This window comes from Lemur catta, chromosome 9 (assembly GCF_020740605.2).
Source record: "Lemur catta isolate mLemCat1 chromosome 9, mLemCat1.pri, whole genome shotgun sequence".
NCBI lineage: Eukaryota > Metazoa > Chordata > Mammalia > Primates > Lemuridae > Lemur > Lemur catta.
The window spans coordinates 65,708,392-65,728,299 of record NC_059136.1 but is presented as its reverse complement, the minus strand read 5'-3'; the positions used below and the strand labels follow the sequence as shown (position 1 = coordinate 65,728,299).

General features: G+C 37.5%; 1 protein-coding gene across 1 annotated transcript in view; it reads left to right on the top strand.

Moving 5' to 3' along the window:
* Positions 1-19,908, top strand: part of NECAB1 (N-terminal EF-hand calcium binding protein 1) — a 144,322-nt gene that overhangs the window by 96,134 nt on the left and 28,280 nt on the right. The window contains exons 6-8 of the mRNA XM_045561815.1: positions 10,397-10,533; positions 16,636-16,757; positions 19,344-19,420. Of these exons, the coding sequence (XP_045417771.1) occupies positions 10,397-10,533; positions 16,636-16,757; positions 19,344-19,420 (336 nt within the window). The remainder of the gene's footprint in view (positions 1-10,396; positions 10,534-16,635; positions 16,758-19,343; positions 19,421-19,908) is intronic.

The following is a 19,908-nucleotide window of genomic DNA, read 5'->3' as shown; positions in this document are numbered from 1 at the left end:
AGTGGTACAATCACAGCTCACTGCAGCCTTGAACTGCTGGACTCAAGCCATCCTCCTGCCTCTAGAGTAGTTGGGACTACACGTGTGCACCACCACGCCTGGTTAATTTTTCTTATGTTTTTTGTAGGTCTTGCTATGTTGCCCAAGCTGGTCTTAAACTCCTGATCTCAAGAAATCCTCCCACCTTGGCTTCCCAAAGTGCTGGGATTACAGATGTGAGCCACCATACCCAGCCTCATAACCAATTTTAAGTAGCCTATATAGTCATCTAGAAGCACTTCTATAGAAAGGAAGATGCAGGTAGATTTTTATAATTCACTTTCCCTCACACATGTTCCCCATATATTTGTGATCACAAAAATTGGAGGTCTTCTTGTAATCTACTCAGTGAGAGATGTGTGTGTGTGTGTGTGTGTGTGTGTATTAATAGACTGCATTGTTTTAACTAGCTAATAACCATAGAATCCCTTCCACCATGAACTCTTGACTTATTCTTCAGGATGCCCACTAAGATTTCAACTAGCTTATAACCCTGTCTAGAAACCCCTAAAATAAGCCAGGACACCTTGACACAAACTCAGTGCTGAGAAAGGCAAGCCCAGGCTGATTTCAGACTACAGCCACTGTCCTCTTATGTTGCTTGGTTATATTCTTGAACATGTGTGAGAAATGGTGAGTGCTGATCCAGACTTTCAAATGTGAAATACAGAACACAGTGAAGTATAGTCACAAAGAGATCATCTATACCCTTTGCTGTCAGTCGTGGGCCATATTGAAATGTAACAAATAACACACCACATTTCAGCAATCCAAAGATACATAATTTCTCACTTTTTAACATCTATGAAATTGGGGTAGATCTTTCAATTGATGGTGCATAAAATTTAATTGGCAATATTTTTATTTCCTAGCGGTATGTAAAATACCAAAATAATGGTGTACCTTATAAGTATTGTTTATAACATTTTGTATTTGATGAAATATAGTGTTTTGTTTTTTATAAAGTCTCACTGGAAAAAAATTCTTTAGCTATTTGTTATTTTGAGGAAGTTATCTATTCCCAGACATTTTTTTCCTGAATAAAAAATTGGTGGAATATTCTATTCATGAAACTTCTATTCATAAGTGGGCCACAAAGGCAAATTAAATCCAGAAATGTGTCAGTGTTCACATATTTATTATCTAATATTTCCCATATACTATGCTGTCTGGAAATGCTCATACTATTTTAATACCCAATTACTCCTTCTGTCACAGAATTTGTTTAGATAAAATACAAGGATAATTTGTCTTTGAAAGCAGAGAGATCGTATATGCTGTTTTGAAAAATGTATTTGTCCCTGATAAATTCAGTAACTTAGGCCCATTAGCTCTATTATAGGACTGTGGCTAAGACAGAACTATCTATCTGACACATACACTGTTCAGGAGGAGTCATGTTGCAAGTGACTGTTATCCTTGAAGTGTGATTTACTTCAACTCTGTTTTATTCCGTGAAACCTAAAATGATATTCAAAGAAAAGTGTGTGAGCAATAAGGTGGAAAGCAGTATATTTATGGGGGAGAAATTTTGGTGACTTTTTTTTTTATCAACATCAGTAAATATAAATTGAGCCCAATTTATGTATGAATATAGTTCTGTGCTCTTCACGCTGAAAAATGTAACATTTGGTTCTATGTGACACTCCACAAAAATGCAGGCTAGCAGTTGAGAAGATGGTATATAAGAAGTGATAAAAATTACTAATTTGGAAGTGTTTACAGCTTTTCTTGTCCTATTGCCTGCCAAAGAGTCCTGTATTTTACATATCTGTCTATTCCACAGCTTCTCAAACATATGAGGATCATATATTTCTACTAGGCTGGTTCCTACACATCTCTTAACCTTTTTATTGAGAAATAAAAAGAGTAAAGGCACATAAACCAAATATAGATCTTGATTATAAGGCAAACACTATTGTAACCACTACCCAAATAATAAAAAAAAAACTGTCAGTCACCCCAGAAGCCCTTTCTTGTACTGTGCTCTGTTCCAATTATCCCTTCTTCTGAAAATAGCTGACGATTCCTCTAGTAGTCACTTTCTTGCATTTTATTATGGTTTTATTACACAGATGTTCATCCCTAGAAACTATAGTTTATTTGTGCCCATTTTATGTCTGTTATATATCTTTTAATTTACAGGTTATTCCATAATATTTTTATTTATTTTTACAATTTATCTGTTATAGAACCCAGAGAGGTGTTCATGGTTTAGACTTTGCTGGTTGCTGCCTACTCGTTATACTCATTATACTGCTAATTAAGCATGTTCTTCTGGACTCAGTTTTCACTGCAAATTTCCAGTTGAATCCAGAGGCTTATTTGACAAGACTGTACCTGATAGTGTGTTCTCTCATCAGGAATCACATGCTATCTGGTTGTCTCTCTCTTTTTCGATGTTGGCAGCCTTTGATGCTCAATGCCTAGATAAGGGGTCAGCAAACTCCAGCCATTGGCCAAATTCTGCCAACCATCTATTTTATATGGTCTACAAACACAGTCAGACTTATTCATTTAAAAAATATGTATGGCTGCTTTCATGTCACCGCTTGTTCACAAAGCCTAAAATATTTACTATCTGAGTCACTAGAGAAAATATTTGCCAGTACCTGGCCTAGACCATCAGTCTGTATGTTGAAGCGTCTAGTTGTTCTGGCTGTCTGCAGCTCATTGTCTAATAGATTCTTGAGTAGGGCTCATGGGAACAATGGTACCCGACTTCTTGCATGTTGACAATTATGAGGGGCCCTTTATGCCTAGCAGTTGATTTTTCCTGATATAAAATCCATTTTCTTATTTTAAATATCCTAAATATGTAACTATACTTTCTTTTGGCATAAAATATTGCTTTTGGAAAGTCCTGTAATAACCTAGTTTTTGTTTTGTTTTATTTTTTATCATAAAAATCATTTGTTCTATATGTCTGAGTGCACTAAGAATTGCTTTGTCTTTTAAAGTCCAGTAATTTTACTAAAATATGCCTTCATCAGTTTGCTCTTAGTTGACATTCTCATATATGTCTATGCTTTTGGTATTTAATATCAAATCTTTTTATGTTAGAAAAACATTCTCAAATAATAGATTTTAGTGTTCTGTTCCTTTGTTAGTTTCTACTCTTCTTCTTTACAAATTCTATTATCAATATGTTGTACATTCTTTGTCTATCTTCAATATTTGTCACTTCCTCTCAAATTGCTTTTGTTTCTTTTCTTTATTATTTTTGATTTTTAAAGTTTTTCTCCTTTTCACCTTCTCTTATTAAGGTGCTATGTGTTATGATTATTTGTTCTTGTGTTCCTTCTAATTTAGACTTAATTTTTGACATAGTATTTTTTCTTCTATTTCTAATTCTTTTCTGAATTTCATTACCTCATTTCTTAGTCCAACTGATGTATGTTTTTCTTTTTTATTTCTTGAATTTTTTTCTTAATGTCTTCTAGGTCATTTAAAAATACTTGGTTATACTTTGATCTGTTTTGTGGGCTGCTTTCCGGTATGCTTTTATTGTCTGCAGGGATGTTGTTCTGCTTCTTATTTTCCTTTTTCTTATTATAATAGTGTATAATATTTAACTTTAATAATTTTTGTTGCTTTTTAAAAATTTTTTTTGTGTTCAGAATTGTTTTTCTAACTTCACAGAGTGTCCCCTTTGGTGGTTGTCTTACAGTGTAGAAAACTATGGTGGCTTTTCTTCTGAGAGTTCCAGGTTCTGTTCTCCCCCACTTTTTATCTGAATCTTCTTTTCTTTGTCTCTGTGACTCTGTTCTGCTCAATTTTGACTGTACTGCCAGCAAATTCTCCTCAGTGTAGGTCCCTCCTGATGTAGCATTTAGCATGATTAATTTCAAGAGTTCATGGTTCCGGCCCCTTTAGGCCTTACTAGGATTTTTGTGCTCTCTCATTTTTGTACTTACCTACTTTTAGATAAAATGCCTCACAGTTTCAGCTGCTGTTCTCAAGTTAGCCATGGTTATTCTAGTGAATGTTGGCTTCTTTGGTGTTCTCTCGTTCTCAGGTTTGTCTCATAATTCCTTACTTCCTTTTGTTTCTGCCTACAGTGACACCATGCAGTGTGGCTCTTGTGTCTGTCAGTGGTTTTGTTCTTAACCACTTGTAATTTGGAGGTTGATTATAATACTTTGTCATCTAGTTTTGTTGTATTTGTCATGTATTGGAACTTTTTATTGCTGTTGCTTTTATCTAGTTGTTCTGTCTGTTTTTATGTGAAGATTCCAGGGGTTTCGTAAACTATGCCACCAATATGTTACCTTCCCCAAATCCTCTTGTTATTATTGGTCTAGTTTCCATACTTCTGTGTTACAGAAGAAGAAATGGGCCTAAAGGAATAAAACCAGACTCATATAGTCTTGAAGGGAAGAAATCTTAGTCAATATACATATAAAGATATGGGAGAGAAAGAAAGAAAGAGGGGTCAAATCAGAGACTGAGAAAGAAATTTGGGAAGATTCTAGAAAATGAGGTCTCCTGTAGGAGGAAATGGCTGACAGAATTCAGAGGAGATAAAGGGCAATGCAGGATACACTGTTTAGAATTATAAATTGTATCCCATGTACTACCCTTGATGAGAGACAAAAATGGAAAAACCTTCTGATTAATTTTGCAGTTGAACTCTACATATTGAACTTGACACTCCTCAGAGACTGAACTCCATCAGTCATAGCTTTAATATGGTAACAAATACATATATAAAATGTATATATTTTTAATAAGCAAGGTGGAAGAGGTGCAGTAGAAAATATTTGTGAAAAGAATTCATTAAAATTAATATTTGTGGAGAGCTTACTACATGCCAAACACCAACCATACATTTATCCTAGCAATAATTCTGAGCTGAACTATTATGACAGTAGACAAACCCAGGTCTTGTGAATTTTGAGCCGATGATCTGTCCATTATATTTTATAATGTCATTTCTCCAGTGGGTTAATAGCAATGATGAATACTGATCAAAAGCACACCATACTGTGTGCTTTATATACTATATTTCATTTTACTCCTCACAATAAGCTTATAACTATTCTTATCCACAGTTAAGGAAATAGGAACTTAGAAAGGTTGAATACTTTCCAGAGTTCATACAGCTGTCAAGTGGCACAAATACAGATCAGATTTTTTTTTCCCTACTACAGGATCTTGCTCTGTTGCCCAAGCTGGAGTGCCATGGCATCATCATAGCTCACTGCAGCCTCAAATGCCTGGGCTCATGTGATCCTCCTGCATCAGCCTCCCAAGTAGCTGGGGGTACAGGCGCCTACCACCATGCCCACCTAATTTTTCTATTTTTTTGTAGAGATGGAGTCTCACTCTGTTGCTCAGACTGGTCTTGAATTCTTAGCCTCAAGCAATCCTCCCACCTTGGCAACCTCTCAAAGCACTAGGATTACAGGCATCAGCCACCACCCCCAGCCCAGATCAGAACTTAAGTATAACTATCTTCGGACCCAGATTCTTAACCACCACACTAGGTGACTAGATGCCTGGGAATGTGATCTGGGTCCTCATCTGTTAGCTATTTATCTCCGCATTTGGGCTGGCTCTGTGGATGTCCCCATTCTCATACCCATGTGCATTTTACTAAAATTCCACTTGTTCGAAGAGGATTATTTCTTATCAGAATGGGACTGCTATTTAGGAAAAGACATCCAAGGGATCATATGTTCTTGGTAGGGTCTCCTGATATGAGACAGACTGATAGAAGGAGCCAGAGGAAAGAAGACTACACAAAGTGAGTCCGTGACAACTCTAGAATGGGCGCTTTATGATGGAGTTCATCAATATAAAGGTCTTAAATAATATAACTCATCAAAGTATTTTCTGATTTCAAACTACAGAATATCTGTCTAAGATAAGGCTTTGAAATTATTTCAATTTATTGGTTGTTGAATAATATTTTATTCCAAAATTATAATCTGTCTCCTCCTTCACTAACCTGAGAATCTATCAATCCTTTAATCCTTGTGATGCTGTAGTCTGAAATTATGTTGTTCTCTTGTTTTGCTATCTAAGGTTTCCAAAGGCGTATCTAAGACTCACCTCAGTCCATTTTTAAGATAATTAAGAACCAGTTCTTTATTATTTATTTTTCAAGGCTTAAATTTGATATAATGTTCTCCGAGTGTAGAAAAAGAAATATGTGCCATTTAAAATGAAAGCCCAAGAATATTTAAAAGAAGTAGGGCACAGATAATGTGTGTAAGCCAGTTAGTATTTTTAAAGGTAATAGTTTGGGGAGGAGTAGAAAAAGAGAAAAAGACAACCCTATCTTTGTAAAGTGATATTTTTTTTCCTTGTTATGGAAGCTGGTACAGATGTCTCAAATGAGTATAGTGAGAGTTGCAAGGATTTAGACCCAAAGACAGTCAGCAGTATACCCCCTGCTAAATGCAATTGTTTCTGACCTTATAAACAAGAATTCACTGAGACTAGATGTCATTGATTTGAATTGATTTTCAAAAAGGGCTAATACAAACAGGGAAGTCTGATGCTCTGATTTTTCCAGTTAACTCAGATAATTCATAGTGGGGTAATAGCTAGGAACTTCTCTCTTCCATCAACCAGTTGGGCAGAGCTTGCTTCCTGAAAATGACCTGACAATTAAGATGTGCAGACAGTCCCCTAAGAAACCTGATTTTCAAAGCACTATGCTTTTAGTGCTAGTATTTTTACTTAAATGAATGCTAGTCCTGCCCCAGTGCCACAAAAGGTAATATGGTATTGAAATGTTTACATTTTGGCTTTCCAAAGGCAAAAAATGGAAGTATTAATGCTACTTTGTTAACAACTTCTACTTAATGATTCATGTAACTGACAATTATCAATGACATGAATGAACGTTATTGGGATCTGAGAAATACACTGTTGGCTTTCATTTGCCCATATCTTTTCTAACAGACATGAGGGGCTAAACTGTGTTTGAAAAAAGAGGCAGAATTTGAATGTTGAGTATTATCTGTCCCTTTTTTTTTTTTTAACTGCTTTATTAGGTCAGTGCAAGTTCTTTCTGCCAGTCTCTCAAATACCAGTTTTGCTCAAAGGAATACGTGTCTTATGCCAGCACATCAATCTTCTGGGGAGTTAGGAATGCAAAGATCCCTTTTTGTACCTTCACGACCAACACATTTGTTGAGAATAAAAAGGGCTAGGCTTTGACATTTTCCAGCTTGTTATCTATTTAATTTTCCATCTGCTTCTTTTGCCACTGCCTTCCAAAGGAACATCTGCTGCGTATCTGAGAAAAGGGAAGGAAGATTGGATCTGCGCCACCTGGGTCTGCAGTCCCAAACCCCGGGATCCAGAATAAGGGAAGGGAAGAAGACTAACAAATGGTCTAGAAAATAAAAAGAGGACAAACAGTCTGTTAAGAACAAAGCTGTATTTCCCTTTATTGCAAAGCCCACATGATGGGGCAAACTGGGCAGCAGTGTCTACAGCCAGCAAGGGCTGGGGGCAGGGAGGCAGCTGGTGACTGGCCAGCGGCAAGAGCAGTTCCCAGAGCGTAGACACTCCCTCTGGTGCCTTCCTCTCCATATGGTACCCTATTCCTCACGCACTCTTTAAGCTGCTATGAGTCAGGCTTTGTTCTGGGCATTCCAGAGGCAGAGATGAATAAGATATAATCCCTGTGCTTAAATTAGCTAGCCTAAAATGGGCGATATAGACAAGTAAACAACGAATTACAATATTAAGTGACAGATTCTATATTCTAGGTAGGGAAAAGATGTTACAGGAATACACAGGAGAGGAAGGAAGGGTGTCTGATCCTGTGAAGGGAAGTGGTGGTTCAAAGGAAGGAATGGCAGTGCAAGGACAGTGCCACGAGCCAAGTCTGGAAGGATAACTAGGGATATTAGAAAACAACTTCTTTTTTCTCCTTATCACCAAAGGGCAGCATATGACAGCCAACCTTCATAATTAACTCAAAAATGTAATCCCCCAAAGCCTTTGATGTACCCACCCACCTCTCTCAATGCCAAGACATCAACATTTATATCAAATATGTCAACCATCTGGGTTGTGACGTTTCTTAATGTTATATGAGGCTCACTAGTGGGGATAGCAAACTCTCATCAGAGTGAGATAAAAGTGTGAGCAACCTAATAACTTCCTGATTTGCTATGATGAAGCAATGATGGAGTAGCCAATTGTCTGATTTTAACTTTGCTTAATTATGTAACTTTAACATCACCAAAATCTTTATATGTAAGACCACAATAGCAAATGTAATAAATTCTCAGCGTTAGGAGTTTGTCTGCAAACAGTCAGGTATTGAATGAGTATCTATTCTGGGCACCATGGGGAATACAGAAGTATAAGACATGACCTTTGTGTCTAAGAAGCTAAAATCTAATTGCAATAACCAGAGTGTTTAAATTGGCTAACTAAAAAAAATGCCAATCTCTTTTCTATAGTTTTGACGTGACAAATATTTAACATTTAAATGAGAAAAGGATAAGGCCGGTGCTATGCTTCATTGCTTGGTAAATGTATGCTTCCTTCATTTTTCAATGCTGTCTACAAATAGGTATAAAACTTTTTATCATTTGCTTTAGATTAGTCATAGTGTATACTGAGATGCAAATATAGCTGGAATAATCTCTGACTAAGCAATTATATTTTGTCTTCATTGTAATAAATTTTATTTTAAAAATATGATTTGGTAAAATGGAAATAACTGTGGGGAAAGAATGGAACACACTTTTTTCTTATCACATTTTCTTTCCATCTCAAAAGAAAACTTACCTCGATTTTCAAAAACACAATGACAGATAATTTTTTGAAGTTTTTATTGCCAATAAATAGCAAACTATGAGATCAAATTAAGTATTCTCTATATGTTTTAGCTTGATTTTACTCACCAAAAATTCTAGTTATTATTTTATTTGATGGTTAGTTTCTCAAGTGGGGTTTAAATAAAAATGGGGTTTAATTTTTACAATAAGACTATTAGATATGATAAATAAGAAAATTTCCTGTGTTGTTCACCTGCACAGAATGTGCTTAGAAAGAGACTGATGATTAAAACCTTTTACTGTTTCAGATTAGGAAAGCAATGAAGTTTTCCATGACATTAGATTGTTCTTCTAATAGAAAAACTTCCAAAGTAATTTATATCAGGAGGCCACAGTCCGATATTTCCTAATTTGGAGTCGACAGAAGCACAGAATATTTTTGAGGCGGAATGTATGCCAGAGTTACTTAGTTTGAGCTACAAGTGAGAAGGCTGAGAATCAGCCAGGTTAAATAACCGCAGTGTGGGTTTACAACTATGCCCTCAGATTCCCCAGCACGTCGTGATTCATGTCATTATCTTGTCACCGTAATTCCTTTTTAGTTTTCTGTTTTCAACCACGAAAAAATCATTCTCTTTAGGGACAGAGCCAGACAAATCCTTTCCTTGGCTGAACTTGAAGATACTATTCCCACCCAAGGTCCTAGAAAATCAGATTTTGCTGTCTGGTCCCATGACCTGAAAGAGTAGCTCTGACACCACTTTATTTCACGCCAACCTGATTTTCTTTCTAGGTTCTCCCTGAGGCTTTAGAAAACAAGAGCAGCAGGTGAAATCATCCACAGCTCACCCATCTACCTTAATTAAACAAAGGTCCCATTTTGTACCTTCATAACCAACACGTTATTAAGTGTGGATATGACATCTGCAGTGATCTCTGTGTAGACCTGGAGCTGTTTGGATGAATGGTGCTTTGTTGGCTGACGTGTTGTTCTAGAAGTTAGTTGCAAATGAGCTTCAGGTAAAGTTGCTGAGGGAGAAAAGCAAGCAGATTTAGTAAACTGTTTAAATATTCCAGGCCTAACATTTTCTTAATTTTAAAATAACTACACATAATTTCCTTTGGCTTCAGACTAATACAGATCAGGCATAATGAATACATCAAGAGAGAATTAAGACAATTGCTGAAACGTGACTGCATTTTGTTGGTAATAGAGAAAATATATGATGGCATGGTCGTCATTTAAATGAAACACAAAGCAAATCCAGAGTTAGTCACATTCCAACCTGTTTAATTCCCCCAGATATTTATTTTTCCTTTTCTACAGATGTCTATTCTATAATTCTGCTGGGTTTTGTCCTTTTCTCTAATTTTGAGGCAGGTGCAGTGGGAGGTGAGACGTTGCAGTCATTCCTGTGGCTTTTTTATTCAACTTCTGGTGGGTGGATGGAGCTCTGCTGTAGCATCCAGGGCTCAACACCTCTTTCCTCCTTTCTCAACTCTCGCTAGCACCAACCTGAGATTGGTGGGTACATGGAGGAAAAACCGTTTCTGGGTGTTTTCTTCTGCCATACTTCTAATTGCATTTCTTTTGTCACCCTTAGGACTACCAAGAAGCCTCCAATTTGGAACAATTTGTAACTCGATTTTTGTTGAAGGAGACCTTGAATCAGCTGCAATCTCTCCAGAATTCCCTGGAATGTGCCATGGAAACTACTGAGGAGCAAACCCGTCAAGAAAGGCAACTTAAAAGTTTTCATATCTTGTCTCTTTATTGACTATGTTCATGAAAAACCAGTTGAGAGGCATCAAACTTATACTAGTGAAAACTAAAAATGAGAATTGATAGATTTAAAAAGAATGGTTGGGACCTCTGCTGGGTGCCTGCCTTATTATTTGCCTCTGAAAAGACCATTCCACTTTTACTGTCCATCATTTGGTCAATGAATTTTAATTGAGTGTTTAGTAGAGGGACAAGATGTAAAGGATACTGTGGATGATATGAAGATACATTTAACATAATGCCAATCCTTACAGAGGCCTAAGTCTATTACATAAATAAGACATGAGCACTAAAACTATACTACAAGGGACAAAGTAGTAAACACCATACACAAGGGGAAATACATTGCCAGTGGGCTTCAGAAGAGTAAAAGATTAAGCATGGGTAGAGGGATGATAGTCGATTTCATGGAGTTCCTCTGGGACATTTGAGCAAATGGGTATAATTTGAAAATATGGAGATGACAGGAAAGATTACAGACTGAGTGAACCTGGACAAAAATGAGGACAGTTGAGAATTCAGTAAGCCTAATTATTTCAGGAAATGGAGAAAAGTGAATGATGAGAAAGATTTCAAAATTCAATGCCACCAATAGTTATCACTGAGAAGATAAGTGGTGATATTGTAATAGATATAAAAATAAAGGCAGCAATGCTAAAGAGAAACCTAAATTCCTTTAGTAATGCTAAAGGAATGAGTAAAGCAGACATCAAGGTAATTCCAGGGGAACAGTTGGTATGTTCTTGAGTTGTCATTGTTTATACTTCGCAAGTTAGAGAAGGGTTTGGCAAAACTCTTGCTCCTATGACATGTTTTGGCTGATGTGTTACTTTCAACTTATGGATGTGCTTTATCTAACTTTTGCATTTTAAATTAGAGAGAACCACACAGTAAGTTTTTTGAACAAGCTGATAATAGACTACTCTGCAGGACCAATTTTTCTAAACAAATTAATGGATACATAATTATTAGGACATCTCCAAAAAACACTGGAATTTTCCACCATGTGTTTACAATGTCAAAATGAATGAGCACCACCAAATTCTAACAAAAAAGCCTGTAATTCCAGAATCTAATGAGCCCGTGCAGCTGATGAACACAGGGATGGACTCTTCCATGGATCTGGGAAGCATTTTTCGCACTGTGAACTTTTTATTTTCACTGCATTGAGTGATTCCATAGCAAATGGCAAAGTGCTAACAATTAGCTTTAGAAAAGCAACAATTCACACAGCTCCTCAGGTTTGCGCAGAGGATAACTGAATGTCTTGAAGCACAATGAAACTGATTTCATGTGCCTAATGAGAAAATGAGGACTGTTTTATTGTTTCTTTTGTTTAGACTTTCTGGAAATAAAGTGGGCTCTTCCTTTTGAGAATCAACCGTTTTACCACCTGAGAAGAGGCTTGGAAAAGCACTTTGCTTCCCCCTTCACCTGCACTTTCGGTTTTTTCTATAGTCAGCTCCTGCAAAGTTGTGTTCTGCACTCGCCACCATCTTGTGAATATTTAATTGATAACTGTTCTTTGTGTTGGGCCACAGGCTACCATTGCTCAAAGCTCAAAAATAGCTTGAAATAATGGGAAATGTTGCAGGTCCAATGCCAGTTTGGGGGTGCTATTGTATGGTACTTGACGAAGGCACCCAGGGACGTCCAGATCCCACCTCAAATCTGTGACAGTCCTCCCTGGGAGGTTTCTGAAAAAATACACAACCAAGAAAACAGAAAACAAGGCATCACTCTGGGTTTGTGCCCATAATCCCCAGTGTTTAGTCTCTGAGGAACCAGACTAAAGTATGTGACTTAGGCCCAAACCTAAAAGAGCTGTGTCTTCTCTCCTGAGACTACATCTTCCTATCAGCTGGCCACCAAAACCCAAAGTGACAGGAACCCTAGGACCCTCACCAGTGAAGAGAAGACAGAGGAAGGCCATCCTTTGCTCCTGATGTCAAGCAAGATACCAGTGAAAAAGCTTTATGGGGAGATAGGACTTGAACTGACCTTTAGGGTGGATTTGAGTGGCAGGATGATATTCTCTCTGAAGGGATCAGTCTCCTCACTCACCCCACGCTACTCATCTCTCATCTGGCTAACTTCCAGCTTGGACGCTGATTGGATGAGACTTTCTCTGGGAAGGACTTTACTGCCCTCAAACCAGGATTTCATACCTCCTACTTTGCTACCGTTACTCCCGTAGTGCCCTCTATGTGTAGCCACTTACCTCAGCCCCTTCCTTGTTTAGCTCCCCCATTAGACTTTGAGTTTCTAGAACATGGGGACTTTGTGTTATTCCCTTCTACTTTGTGTACCTACTTGTTGAACGTATGAAACTGAATGAAAGAAAATTCTATGTAAAGGGAGCCCCACAGAGGAGCAGTAGGTGAGGCCCTGGGACAGTGACCTACCTATCTGGCATCTGGGGTTAAGAAAGATCTAGACAGATGCATTCAGGCTTCATTCTATCAGAGATTGCCATCGGCAATTGTAAATAAATGGTAAATATAAGCAATAAAATGAAAACAAGGTTTAAGTAAAATTAGTATGTAGGTACGTAGTACAGGTTTGAGGAAGAGGGGAACAGGCTCACAGAGGAGAAGTCAAATCAGTGTATCCAAAAATTCATCGGTCTTTTTTGTTATAAAGGAAAGTTCCATGATGCCCTGCACAGGTCAGAGTTGTAACCTGCAGATATCATTAAAATTCCCTGGGTTGGAATAATTTGCTTTCCCTTCAGCATCAACATTACTTTGGGATTTAATATTTGTGAAATCTAGGGATACAAAAACTCCTTGGGATATAGCAAATTTAGAGAAGTCATCCATTCCATCTATCAGCCCAGGGCAGAATCACACAGTATCACTCATCCTGCAGTAATGAGTTAGACACGCCATGTTGGGCAGAATGTCTGTGTCTATTCATGTGAAAATAGTTATTTCAGAGAGAAGGGATGTGTGCAGCTGGAATGCCACGGAGGTGAGGTTTTCAGATAACATTCTACAGCAGTCTTTCGGCCCTGGCAAACTGACTAAATAGGAGTCACTTTAATCCCATGTCTTCTGAAAGTACCTAATAGCCAGTGACAAGAATAATCATTATGTTACATGAAGTTTCCTTCTAGAGGACCCCTGTCCTCTTACATAAACCTCTTCCTCACGAACAATTTCTAGAAACATGGTTTTAATTATACGCAGATTTCCTTTTTATAATAGAATCTGCAAGTTTGCTTTATTTTTCAAAGTTCTTCTATATCCAGGGATATAAATGATTCCTTCTGGACTTGCAAGTTATTTTTCTCCTTTTGATAGCTGTCCATTATAGAAGTAAGAAAAGGCTTTAATTTCATTTATAGATGATTATAAAAGATAGCTTACAATCCCTTAGTGTGAACATAGAAAAGGACTGTTCTAATCACTTACTCCCGTGACCACCAAAGCTTCTGGATTGCTGGGGTTTTTTTTAAGCCATAGCAAAATCCATAGGGAGATTTAGTTAACAATTGGAGATTAAACATATATGATCTCTTTTGCTCTCTCCCAAAACCCTTAAAACATGGCAATAAAAGTACCTGGATAAAGGGAAACATTAACCCCCAAACATAAAAAGGATAGAAGAAGAGCCAAAGGGACACAAACCTGGAAGTGGAAAGAAGGTAAATCTAGTAGAAACTGATTTGGAAGCTCTGAGAAAGCTGAAACTTACACAGGCAGTGCAAGAAGCCAAGATGCGATTCAACTGGTATCACAGAACCTCTGCAAAGCTCAAGAACTGGCTGCACTATGTGCAGCTGTTAGTGAGAGGGAAGGTAGAGCTGACATATTGTTGAAAGCTCCACCTGATCCTTGAAGAACTGGAGGTGGGCCTTCTTAAGATGGGCGCAACTGGTGGTCGGGCACAATACTAAAAAACAAAATATTAAGTGAAGTCTCCATATTGAAGAGTGAGCTGTGAAATCCCCTTCAAAGACTCTGCTCCCAGAGTATTCACTGCTGGGCTCACACCCTCCAGCTGGGATATGCTTCTCTGAGGGATCTGATCAGTCCAAGAGAAAAGACTTAGCAGTGCCAATGCCCAGGGCCCCCAGTAAATAGGCCGAGCCAGGCCACTCTACAGCAGAGGATGCAAGTTGGCAATCCCCACACAGAGGTTTCAATCAGCCTTGTGGTTCCTCCGTCTAAAATGTGTGGGGTCAAACAAACAAACAAAAAAATCAAACACAAGAAAACCAAGCAAGAGAAATAATCCAGACAGCAGGAAAAAAACGTGTAAAAATAAAATGATCAATAACTTCAGAAATCTAAGAGAAGATATTGCATTTATGAATTAAAGACAGAATACTATTTTAAAAAAAGAATATTGAAAGCACATACAAGAAGTCTTGAAAATTATGACAGCAAAAATATTCTTAGGCAAGTTTAGATATAAAAGTGTGATGAAATTTCTATGAAGAGATTAAAAAAAAACAGAAAAGAAATAATAAGAAAACTAAAGGGTCATTCCAAGAGGTCTGATATTTGTAAAACAGCAATTCCAGAAGGAGAAGAAAGGAGAAAAATTATGAAATGAATAATTCAAGAAAAATTCTCAGAACAAGAACGTGAGTTTCTGGCTTGATAGAATAGACCAAGAGCCCATCATAATGAGTAATAAAAATCCAACACCAAGGTATGCCATTATGAAATTTCACAACACTGGAGACAAAGGCAAGTGTCTAAAAATTCTCAGAAAAATCAGGTCATATGCAAAGGATCAAGAAAACACTAAGTTTTCTAGTAGTGGCTGTGGGAGCTGCAACATAATGGAACAACTTTTTCAAGATGATTTGCCAATTAGAATTCTTTACTCCAGAAGCCACCAATACAGGTGGTATTTGTACATGCAAAATCTCAAGAATTTTACCTCTTATCATGTACCATTTCTTATGAATCAATTAGGGAATGTTTTCCACCAAGACAAAGGAGTCAATTAAGAATAAAAATGAAAAGTAATAAAAGGGAGGGGGAGGTAATCTAACATAGGAGTAAGGCTAAAGGAATCTTCCCTAGCTAACAGATAATAAAGATTTGGGGATAATTATATTAGTATTAGATCTGATTACCTATCACAGAAAAAAAAAGTGGCTTAAACACATAAGGGCTTATTATCTCCTATGAAGAAATCTGGTGGGGATCAGCTTAATTCAAGTATGACATCTTTACAGATTTATCGTAGACTTTCTGTCTTTTTCACATCTCAAGTGCAAATCTTCCATTCCCAAGTTTGCCTCATGGTCCCAGGTGGTTGTTGGAGTTCCAGCTATCGTGTCCACATTCCAACCAGGAAAGAAGAATAAGGAAAGACAAAAGGATTTCCTCCTAGTTGAATCTGTCCTTTTAAACAGCCTTCCTGGGAGCTCCTTATAACATTTCCATGTGTATATCATTGGCTTGAGCTTTTCATACTGAAAAGTTAATAGATAAAGCCTAAAACTAAAAAATAAAGAGTTAGCAATTTAAGCATGTTATATACTGATATGAAAGCAAACTCCTGCTAAAAAGTGTTGTCTTTATGAAAGGGGAGAGAAGGTATAATATGGGGGCGAGAGGAGGGAGCTCCTGTTTGCTGAAATAAGATTTATAGAATTATTTGACTTTTAAAAATATCAGGATGTATAGCTTTGATCAAAAAATAAATCTGAAAACCTGAATTAAAGAAAGAAAACTCCATAGGTGTACTCAAGCCAAACAAGGTACAACAGCAGCATACACATTTATTGTTGTTGTTGTTGTTGTTTTTTTACTGCTCATTGACCAACAAAGAAAAGAAGTCTTTCTCAAGTTATGATTTTTACTCAAACTTTTTAATTTTAAGAATAAAGAAAGTTCAGAATTCTCTTCCTCTGGTTCACATACGATAGTATCAAATTACCCTGGGTTTCTAGAGCATCTTTGCAAGCCGTCATCGTCATAAGTTTTCATTTCACTACACTAGAAAACCTTTGTGACTGACATTTGAAGATTTGTTCCTGGAGGCAAGAGACTGAAGCGCTGACATTGAGGTTAAATGTTATCTCTGTTGTTCAAGGCAAGGGCCGACCAAGCCAGAAGTCCTGTCGATTCAATGGCCTGGGAAGCGATCGAGCCGCAGGGTCCAGAGACACAACAGCTTTTCTCCTAACAGCCCTCAGTTTAATGTCAGCGGTCCAGGTAACACAGCCTTCGTTGTTTTTCTTCGTCAAAGTCAACTCATTTTGCATTTTCCAATTGATTATTTTAACAAACAGCAGCTTAAGACAACAGTAATAATGGAACACTTTCCTTATACCAAATAAGTTTGAAACTGAAGTGGTGAAGAGTGCAGGGTGTTAAGAACTGGGCAGTTGTCCTGTCCCTCAGCACCGTCAGAGTCCTAGCAGTTGTGCCCGGGGCAGCACACAGAAAGATGGAGAGTAGGGAAGAAAGTAGCTCCATTAGCTGATACCCAAAAGATTTGAGCGCTATAGAGCTCCCTGTCATCTTGAAGCAAACAGGTTTCTTTTAGGCTACACCCTAATATGCTCTGGATCTCCAAGCCTTCCCAAGCATACCCTAAATTCACTTAGGAAAAGCATCCTTGTTTCCATGATAGGATTAGTCATAGCTGGTGTTTTTGAAGTTTGTAATGTAAGATTTATTGGGCTAAACCCTACTAGTAATTGTTAGGTTATTAAATTTTAACTGCGTCATTTATAACCATAATATTTTGAAATCAATTTGAAATATGCAAACTCATGTTGCTAAATATTGGAGTAATTTTTACAAAGCATGCATATACACATGCACATATATTACTTGAACGTGTTGTTCTAACACAAATGAATCTTTATTAATCTAAGATTCAGAAAATCAAAGTACTAACTATATCCTATATTTATACCAGCTATACTTGAAAGATTTCAGAATCCTTTCTTGAATAGAGCCTTATTTTATCCTTGTAAGATAGATGTTAGCATCCCTATTTCTCCATTTCACAGGTGAGGAAACCAAAGCCCTGAAAGCCAAGTGGTTTGTCCATGGTCACATGGAATATTAATCCCTTTCCATTTTTATTGTGAAACAACTTTAAAATCTTGGTGGTTACAATTGCAAATATATGTTTTTCTCTCTCGTGAGTCTCTGGCTGGTTGTGATTTGGGCAGTTTCAGCTGGACGAGGCTCTGGGCTGTGTGTAGAGTTCAGCTCTCCTCACATAGCCTTCTTCTGGGATAAGTGACAATTGAGCATTTTCTTCTCCTGGTGGGTGTCAGAAGCCCAAACAGCCAGATCAAAATTACACAAGTGCATTAAAAACCACTGTTTTATACACTGTGTGCATCCTGCCTGCTAACTTCCCACTGGCCAAACAAGTCACATGCCAAGCACAGTAACAACGGGAAAGGACATAACACTTTACTGTTTATAGTAGGAGGTACTGCCAAGTTGGGGAAAGTATATATACAGAGTATACATACACATACTTCTATAGCAGGAGGAAAGTGAAGAATTGGGAACAATAATACAGTCCCCCACATGTGACTAGAAAATGACAATGCTAGGCTCCCGAGGCAAAATGTAGATTGTTCTTTCCATTTTAACCATTTAGAAAACAGTCTTAGTTCCAAATACCCTTCCTAGGGACTTTGATGTAATAGCCACCTTACACCTGTTTGGGATCAGCCCAGATTGGAAATATGTTAACTGATTTGTGAATTAAAAAGTAAATGTAAACTATTTAGACATTTATAATATCTTCTTCAGCCTCTTTTCTTTCTTTTTCTCTCTTTTTGTAGCCACTTCTTTGTGGCAGAGCTAATGCTCATTTTTACATCATAATTTATTTTGAGAGCTTTGAGAGGTGCTTCCTCCACGAAGGCAGATGGAAAAGTGACTTCTGATGTATGTCATTACCCCTTTACAATTTAGATCTTATCTTTATTGCATTCAAAACTAAAGCTTTATAGTCTTGAATTCAATCACATCTCCGTTTCAAGAAACATTAAATGATATTACTTCAGCAAATGACTGTGGAAACATTTTGAGTAAGCTACAGTACAGGATACACAAAGATGAAGGATGTTTGTGTGGGAGCTGCACCTTTATATAATATTAATAACAACAGCAATAATAGCATGATGTATATAATGTTTGTCTTGGTGCTAGACACACACATATGTACACATGCATACAGATACCCTACATACATATATACGCATGTGTATATATTGTATATATGAATATAGATCAACAGGCTCTAGTCTGCACACTTAACTGCTACACTGTGTCTATAGAGTCCATGTATGTTCAAGTTAGTTCCTGGAAAAGGAGACGCTAGCTGTCTTGCTCTTATGTCCTTTTTGATTATAGCCATTTAAACCTTGTTGGGGTCAGGGGTATGGTTTCATGGGCTCCTGCCACTGCCCTACAGGTAAGTTTAGAATTATTGATTGATGCTTTCCTTTTTTCAAAAGATAACCAGCTACCTCATGAAGTTTTATAAATGGCTCAGCAGGTTCTTTTCATTTGAATATCAAAGGCCAGACAGGCAACAACATGAAAAACAGGCCCATGGAAATGAACCCACTGGGATGCATGAATCTACAGAAATCAATAACTTAGAAAGCGCTCATGTAAAATACATTTTAAAAAAACGTGTTGACTAGTCAATGACACTGCATCCTTCCTTCAGGGTAAAAGGAAAGCTCTGAGATAACCAAGCATTCCTATTCTCTCTGAAGTTTAATATGTACCCTCATGATTTCCATCTCCCACCCCCAGGCTTATTAGAAGAAGACAACCAGTGGATGACCCAGATAAATAGACTCCAGAAGTTAATTGATAGACTGGAAAAGAAGGTGGGTGCTTCCTTTCCTTTATTCTCTCTCCTGTTTTTCAAGATATTCTGACCCAGTGTTCCTCATTGCCTCAATATCCATGGCTGCCACACAGAGAGATTAACAGCCAGGATCCCAGTGATCCTACAAATGATTGCTTGGTAGTTATTTTGGATTTTGTTGTTGTTATTGTTGTTGTTAAGGCAAATATAGAAGCTCACGTCAATTCTCCTCCCACCCCCAGTTATATTTAAAATAGGATGTGGGGTTAAGAGTTAAATAAATCTACTGCACTGCCTGGCTCTACGCTTATCAAGCAACCCAAGTGGCAGCATGATTGAATGATGCTAATGGTAGCTCTTAGGTATGACTTGGGTGAAGTCTTGGGAATCTTTCAAATTAATTCGGGGAAATGACAGTGCTGTGTACTAAAAGATAAGATTCCACACTCAACTTCTAGAAATTACCATGTTTACTGATGATTTTGACATTAAAACTGTCTAGTGAGG